Source organism: Elgaria multicarinata, chromosome 11, assembly GCF_023053635.1.
Source record: "Elgaria multicarinata webbii isolate HBS135686 ecotype San Diego chromosome 11, rElgMul1.1.pri, whole genome shotgun sequence".
Classification (NCBI taxonomy): Eukaryota; Metazoa; Chordata; class Lepidosauria; order Squamata; family Anguidae; genus Elgaria; species Elgaria multicarinata.
Window position 1 is genome coordinate 31,782,708 of NC_086181.1, and position 8,292 is coordinate 31,790,999.

An 8,292-nucleotide genomic window follows, 5' to 3' on the forward strand; every position below is an offset into this window, starting at 1 on the left:
TAGGAAAGGCATTCTAGCCTTTTACATTGGGGGTGGTGGAATACTGCACAAAAGCTTGCAAATAATTGCGTGGGTCCGGGGGTGGGGGAAAGGGGCATAGGGGTAAACCCCAAAGGGCTGGATTTGGCCCTGAGGTTTCTGACCCCCACTATAGAAAAAAACATTGTTTAACTTTGGAAGACCCCTCTCCCTTGGTGCATTCCTCATCAGATAGGCACCATTGCATGGACAGGTAAGGTACACAAAGCAAGCAAACACAATTTCATACCAAGTCTCATTTCCTATTGTCTTTCTATCCCCTTCTGCAAATAGTTCTCTATGCGTCTCATTGGAGTCTCCTGGAGCAGCCTTCTCCAAGCTCATGCCCACAATTCCCATCATCCCCAGCCAGAATAGCCATGGGGAGGGGAGTTGCTAGATTGGAGGTGGGTAGGAACACATTTGCCTGTTCTCACCCACGGCTTGACCAGAAAGGATCATCGCCACCTCGACCACTAAACCTTGCAGGCAAAAGCTAGCTGTCCCTTTCCCAGGGCTTAATTTGAGTGAGGATTAAGGGGGGGGGGGAAGCATTTTTGGATGCCTGGAACAATTAACAGTATCTCTTGAGCGTGAACGAAGTGCCTTCTCTCACAGAGGCACAAAGAGTATTTGTTATTCAGTGTTTATAGCTCTAGCATCTGTAAGCAGGAAAAAGGGCGCAAATGTCACGATGTGAGTTTTAGATGGTTTTAGGCTCCACATCTTTTTGGAATAAACACTCAAGCACTCCACTGTCCTTTGGCAGCACAGAAAGAAAATGGAAGTGTGGAGGGCTGGAAGGAGCACTTTTAAGAAAACAGAACACTGCAACTTCTTCTGCAACGAAGTCAGCTCTGAAACCATTTGGCCAGTGTTCTTCCTCTGGATTCAGCCTAATAGATCAATAGGGAAGACTTAGATTCTGGGCAAGCTCGCATCTTTCATACAAAGTAACGCCGGTGATAGCATTTGAGAAGCAGGGATAAAATTGAAGGTGCGCTATCAAAGGCAAGAGTTTCCACAGCTCTGAACTGCCACCTGTTGGTTGATCAGGCAATTAAACATGCATCCCAGTGCTGCATTTATCACTTTCAAGGAGGCCCCTTCATTGGATGCATGCCGTGCTAGTCTCAGTTAGCAGGAAGCACAGAAAGAAAGAAAAGCTTACAAATAGGGAGATCATGAAAGGCAAACGACAGTGATGTGTGCATAAAATCCAACCTTGTTCTCAAGAGCAGGCAGGGAGGCAGATTGTGACCGCAGAAGGTTTTACTGGGCTGGTTTGCATTGACCTCTTGCTGCAAGCGCATCTCTGCAGGGCAGGGTGTGATGCATTTGCTCCCCTTCCTCATGGAAAACTCCTTCCTAACAACCCCAAAAACTTTAAGAACAGAAGGGGTTCAGTCTCACCTACGGGCCTTCTCTTTCAGGCTCCTTCTGGCTCCAAGAGCAGCCCTCCAAGCTGCACCCATTTCCTGTTACATCCCAGGTTCATATTTACAAAGAGGTCCTTACTTGTGTGCAAATGTATGGCTAGATCATTGCTGGAGGAGTGTTTGGGGCTGCAGAACTAGTATAATCACACTGCTCTTTACCAGAATCATCCACCACTTTTGTCCTCTTCCACCCTCACCCCACCCCCACACTAGAATAGACTTTGGCCTTGAATCCTGGAGAGGTCCATGTACCTCTTGACCTCCACAGCAATGTAAGTGAGTGGTTGGGAAATGAATGTCTAATTTCTCCAAGGAGGGGAACCACTTAACAAATTAGAATCAAAAGGGGCTTAGAGTTAATGCTCTAAACCAGCCATTCCCAATCTGGTGCCCTCCAGATATTTACAACTTCAACTCCCACCGTCACCAGCCAGCATGGCCAGTGGTCAGGTATACTGGGAGATGTAGTCCCAAACATCAGGAGGGCACCAGCTCAGGGAAGGCTGCTCTAAACACCACACCAGCAATTTTATGGATCTAATTACAGAAATTTGCCTTTGCGGAGATGGGGAAGGAGAAGATGTATCCTGTCATTAAACAAAATGACAACAGCAAGCCAGAGCTCATGTTCCTTGGGGGAGTAACAATTCCAGTATCAGCAACCTATTAACACCACTCAGCCATCCTGTGCTCTGATTCTAATCCTTTATTGGATAATCTAGCAACTCTGAATTTATGCAGCCTTGGTAGCCCGGGTTCGCTTCTTCTTGACCACTACTGGCTTCTGGCTGCGCAGAATTGCACTAGCACGACGCAGGGCAGCCTGGGAGAGAGAGAGAAGGAAAAGTGAGATGACAGTGCCACAGATGGGTCCTTCGGCCTTGTTTGCTTATTGTTCTAGCCAGTTATCTTCAGGTCAGCCTCATATAGCAGTTTCTGGTCTTGCAGAGATTGTTCAAGACCCAGATTCTAAAGCATACCATTTTACGGCACTTACTGATAGGGTTAGCTCTCAAACCTGAACAACACCCTTTCCCTACTCCCCACCCCAAATCCAAGTTAAGATGCACACTCTTCCTCTTTGCCAAAGCAGGGAAACAGGTGAAATGCAAGTCCTTTTGCAATTTCTCAACTTGCTTTGCAATTTAGAACACATTGCCAGAACTCCCCGGAAGAGAACCTTTAGGAGATTGTGTCCCACTTTGAACATGCAAAGGGTGCTACGTAAGCCCTCATTCCAAAATGCAAGTGTTCAGCATTCCTCTGTAGACAGTTCCCTGCTCTTGAGCTATTTAAACTGCAACGGCTACAAGACTGGAAGCAAATTTGTACTTTGACTACTGGAGACTATACAGATAACTAAGCGCAAACCTGCAGAACAGGAAAACACGAGGGCCCTCTCTTACCATGCGCAGGTCCTTGCGGTAATTGTTCTTGCGGATGATGTGGCGGAGGCTGCTGAGAGTGGCACGTGCATTTTTGTTAATGGTGATCTTCTCATAGGTGGTGGCTGGCTTCCGCTGGCCTGCAAACAGGGAAAGCGGGTTAGACTGTAGAGACAGAAGAATCTAGAAGATGGCAAATATGCACATTTAGTGGGAAAACAAATAGATCAGCTAATGTAAGAGACCATGTAAGCTGGGCCTATATTATCATTCTCCTATCACACAATGGAAGCTGAAGCCAAGAGACCATGGCCTGCCCAAGTCCTTGCAATAAGCTCTGCTCCAGACCCGTGGCCCAAAACTTGTGTTCTAAATGGCTTTCTAAATGTCACGACCCCACTTACAGAAGTTTGCAGTTCATATTTTGGATAATTCTGTTCCCCAAATCTGTATTTGAAGGAATTCAGACTTTATTTTTCTTTAGCAATGGCTGAAAGGAATATGATTTGGAACAGGTCAACTGTGTGGGGAACAGTTAACAGCACATTAAAAGCCCCACTGTGGCCCAAAATCAGCTGTCTCTGGCTTTTAACATTCAGGTGCTATCAACACTCAACTTTGCTCTACTTCCGTAAGAACTAGAAACACTTTTTTGTTTACATGTTTGACACGTATTAAGTTGAGTCAGCTTTGCAGTATCTAGGGCCTATCATTTATTGAAAATTATTCATTCAATATTTTTCTATCCTCCTGTGTTCCTTTATGTATTTTATAATGTTTTGTATTTTATGTTGTTCCCCGCCTTGATCCAGAGGGAGAGGCAGGTAATATTATTATTTATTTATTTATATAGCACCATCAATGTACATGGTGCTGTACAGATTACACAGTAAATAGCAAGACCCTGCCGCATAGGCTTACAATCTTATAAAGTTGTAGTAAACAATAAGGAGGGAAAGAGAATGCAAACAGGCACAGGGTAGGGTAAACAGGCACCGGGTAGGGTGAAGCTAACAGTATAGAGTCAGAACAAACTCAATATTTAAAAGCTATAGGGAAAAGAAAAGTTTTTAGCTGAGTTTTAAAAGCTGTGATTGAGTTTGTAGTTCTCAAGCGTTCCAGGCGTAAGGGGCAGCAGAAGAAAAAGGACGAAGCCGAGTAAGGGAAGTAGAGGCCCTTGGGCAGGCGAGAAGCATGGCATCATAGGAGCGGAGCGCACGAGCGGGGCAATAGTGTGAGATGAGAGAGGAGAGATAGGCAGGAGCTAGACCGTGAAAAGCTTTGAAGGTCAACAGGAGAAGTTTATATTGGATTCTGGAGTGAATTGGAAGCCAATGAAGAGATTTCAGAAGTGGAGTGACATGGTCAGAGAGCTTTGACTATTGGGTGGTATAAAAATGTAATAAATAAAATTATTATTATTGTTCTCCATTAATCGGAGTTTTGCTTCAACCTGGACTAACCTACCTGCACGCTTCTTGAGGACTACAACGACGCCCTTCCCATCAGCAGCCGGCTCCACCCCGACCGTCTTGCGATGGATCAGCCCATTGTAGCGGAAGGAGTTGCGGGCTTTGAGGTTGTTGGGTTCCTTTGGAAAAAGCAAAAAGCTGTTACCAGGACTCAGGGGTTTCTGGGAGCTCAGAGGTTTGGAACCAGAGTATAGGAGCTGGGGTCTTTTTCTTCAAAAAGGAGTAGGTTGGGAAATGGGGAGTTAACAATCCAGGAGAGGGGAGTCCATTAGGAAAGAAGTAAGCGCTAGGATTGTCAGTGAGTACTAGAAGTCAAGGTTCCTGTTTGGGTGTTGGGGGAAAGGGGTGCTGTGTCTCACCGTGCTGTATGTTTGCTTGTTCCTTTTTATAAGGAAACTTGAGCAGTTGCGCACAATCATCCATTGCAGATGGGCAGACATTGTGTAGAGTCCTAGACATGGGAAAACAGAGCAATTATTCACATTTCTGTTTCTCATATTCTACCCTATCTCAAAAGCTGAGGGCTACTAATGTGCAAAACCAATCATGGTTTCTTTACCCCACCCCACCCCATTTCAAACTTTTCAGTGCCAACTGCACATCCTTTATGTATTGCTGTTTTACTTGGATTTCACTTGAGGCCACTCATTTTACCGTATTTCTTTGATTGTAAGACGGCATCGATTGTAAGACGCACACTAATTTGCAGTACCACCAACAGGAAAAAAAACCCTAAGACACACTCGCGATTCTAAGACGCACTCCATTTTTAGAGATGTTTATATGGGAAAAAGTGCGTCTTAGAATGGAAGAAATAGGGTATCTTCCAGTACACTTGGTGCTCTACTCCTTACAGCCTAGTATCGCCAAATGAGATGCTCAACTGCCAATACTATGGGTCACACTTACTGGATCTTTGGAGAGAGCTCCAAAACAGCTGAATGTGTAAGACCAAGTTGAGGCAGATTCACTGACAAGCTACTATTTGTTTACATACACATCCTCTGCCAATAAGTGGCAACAGACAAATGCTATTGTTTGTCCTCCACCTCCAAATGTATGAAACAGCAAACAGAAACACACAACTAAAGGCAACCCTTCCTCTTAAAAATGTGGATGAGAATCCAGGCTTTCAGGAGAGAGCTAATGTCATTTAGAACATATTCCCAAACCAGGGGCAGCATAGAATACTCTATATAAGGAATAAGGAACAGACAGCAGCTTATCACCATGTATCCACCTTTATAATATGTGGCTAACATTAAGCCATCATTCAAATACCAAATTTGAGAATGGAACCCATGCTATGTATCTGATACATGCATTCTCAGCACGGAAGGGATGGGGGGGTGTCCCTGAAGCCCAGCCTAACACCATCCTTCCTCACCAATCATTGCAATACTCGGCATACTTGACTTACAAGTGAATGCTTTGGAAGTCAGGGGGACTTATTTTTTTTGCCGTTAAATTGTTAACAGTTCAAATACCAGGACCTCTCAACCCAGGAATATTTGCCCCCACTTCTGGAATGAGAATTAGGGTAACTCCCCCAACACACGTTTTGCTCCTAGACAGTCTAAACCTACAAGATGGGATTTGGGATAGGAGAGGGGAGGGATTTTGGCCATGTGACGTCTCTCTTTTTCCATCTCCAGGAGTCTCAGCCCCATACATTGGGTGGGGGGAGGAAAGAAATAGCCCCGAACCCGCATTCTTGGTCCTCAACTCCCCCCCACAAGTGCCCCTCTCTCTCCTCCTCCGCCCCCCACCAAATACCCTCACTTCGCCTCCCCCACTCCAGAAAAAGCACGCGGCCTACGGCTCACCCTCTTGTCGCTACGGCGGCCGGAAACGGAAAAGGAGGGGCCCACCCGGCGCGAGAGGGTTTTATACGTCGTTTCCCCACCCCTCCGATCCCGTAAACCCCTCCCTCTTCTAGCCGCCTGCCTCTTCCGCTGTGCCGTACAGATCCACGCGCAACTCTATCGGCACTTCCTGCCTAACGTTGAAAGGCTTTTCCTCTCTGTGAAATTATAATACACCACAGAGTCGTCAAGGGATAGACCGGCGACACGCTGCGCCCGGAGAGAATCATGGCCAATAGCGGCGTTCAATTCTTTTATTTTTTGTACTGTTTCGGTGACGTTCGCGAGGCTCTCGGAAACGGTCGGCTCTTCTCGGCGACAGGCTTCGGTTGAGTTCGGCGGCACTTCGGAAACAACCGAACGAGTCCAGTCGTTCTTCGGGAGAAAGGAACCGCTCACGGGCCGCTTTGAGCAATTCCGTAGGATGCCGAGAAGCGTTCGAAGAAGCCGCCCGCCGCCTTTCGGAGGACTCCCGAATCCATTCGGAGGCCCCCTCGGCTTCTATTGGCTACGTCGGTCCTTCGTAGACGTCAGGGGTTACTGCCTTTGCGAGTGGCGAGGGCCTGTCATTACCGTGAGGGAGGAAACAATGACTAATTTAATTTTAGAGGCGAAGCTTGTTTTATGCACCGATATAATGCTTTTCAGGTATACAGCTTCCCAAAACGGTTCACAAAATATTATGGGTTGGTGTAGTTTTTTGGTTTTTGTTAAAGGTACAGTATTTAATAAACACAGTGATAGATTGTTGGAGCCAACAAAACCAGTAAGGTTTTCTATGCATGTTTTGACAAAAGTCCTACAACTCCGAGCATTCCCCAGCCAGCCTCTATTGGCCCACTCTATTGGCCAACCAGTCTTCTCTGGTCTTCTCTGTCTAAACAAGCATAGGATTGAACCTTAAAACTCTTCTGAGTTTTGGGGAACTGAGCTTTTAACAGCGTGGTCCTATATGTGTTTACCTAGAAATAACTAACTCCCACTATGTCCAGTGGAGCTGACTCCCCAGGTAATGGAGTACAGCAGCCTTCCCCAGCCTGGTGCCCTTCAAATGTTTTGGACTTCAACTCCCAACAGCCAAAGCCAGCGTGGCCCGTGATCAGGAATTCTGGGAGCTGTAGTCCAAAACATCTGGAGAGCACCAAGTTGTGGAAGGCTGGTGTATACGATGGCAGTCCAACCTAAATTGCTGACTGTTCATGGTCTTATTTCTGTATGTTTTTATCTTTTATCTTTTTATGAATTTATATTTGCTTTTAACTTTTTTTTACAGGAACCACTTTGAGAATGCAAAAGCAATATATTATAAATACCCCAAACAAACAATACTTTATTTCATTTTGTTGCCTGGCCTATCCGGAAGTTTTAGGATAGGCAGCAATCACTTGAAAATACATGAAAGCTGACAAAAAAGGGGCAAACATGTTAAAACCACATGCCCCACCCTCCAGTCGATAAAACCTCTGAAATATGAGAACTCCTAGCACTACCAATCAAAAGGCACTGTGCAGCTATACCTTCTTTTCCTCCTTAACAGATTTTTTTTAATGGAAGGAACAATTATGCAAGAAGTGATGAGAAAACATGGTAGGGTTACAAGCAGTGTTGATGTCTGGATTCCCCACAGAATCCCGTGCATGGGGCAGGGCAACTGCATGATAGTAAAAGCCTCATCTGAAAGCATCCTTGGGCTTTCGTGGAAGCTCTAAGTGACAAGAGCTCTCCATTGGTGGAAGAGCCCCTGAAAACAGAATTGGCTACAGAGATTTCAATCGCAAGTCTTTTCCAAATTGTTCTGTGTATCTGCAAAGCTTGCATTTTCCTGCACCAACCAAATCTTCTGTACAAGATATGGAATCGAAAAGCTGGGAGGGGCCAAGGCCCATTTGTTCCAGGCTCTAGGGCCGGCATCAAGGGTAGGCGTACTTGGGCATCTCCTGAGGGCCCACATCTCAGCAGGGGCCCAGTGACAAGAGCCCTTGGGGTGGCTCCTTTTCTTCACCATTGCAACCTGCTTCTTCACCTCCTCTCACTGGCCAGACAACATGGGTGGTGAAGAGGAGGAGCAAATGCCACTGCCTATTTGTTCACTGGCTCTCTGGGCCCGTTCAGA

The 8,292-nt window shown here is 46.0% G+C and overlaps 1 protein-coding gene across 1 annotated transcript; it reads right to left on the bottom strand.

Annotated features, from left to right (window-relative positions):
• Window positions 1–2,148: 2,148 nt before the first annotated feature.
• On the bottom strand, window positions 2,149–6,238 carry RPL28 (ribosomal protein L28). The gene is made up of 5 exons (XM_063137904.1): window positions 6,141–6,238; window positions 4,674–4,765; window positions 4,310–4,433; window positions 2,864–2,982; window positions 2,149–2,280 (listed from the first exon to the last, which is right to left on the bottom strand). Exons 2-5 carry the CDS (start codon window positions 4,752–4,754, stop codon window positions 2,191–2,193), a joined length of 414 nt encoding a protein of 137 aa, XP_062993974.1. The 5' UTR covers window positions 4,755–4,765; window positions 6,141–6,238; the 3' UTR covers window positions 2,149–2,190.
• Window positions 6,239–8,292: the final 2,054 nt, after the last annotated feature.

Coding starts and splice junctions, on each gene's coding strand:
- RPL28 (XM_063137904.1), bottom strand. CDS start 4,754: ATGTCTGCCCATCTGCAATGGATGATTGTGCGCAACTGCTCAAGTTTC. Junction 2,983..4,309: donor AGTCCTCAAGAAGCGTGCAG/GTAGGTTAGTCC, acceptor CCCTGTTTGCAG/GCCAGCGGAAGCCAGCCACC. Junction 2,281..2,863: donor ACCGCAAGGACCTGCGCATG/GTAAGAGAGGGC, acceptor TCTCTCTCCCAG/GCTGCCCTGCGTCGTGCTAG.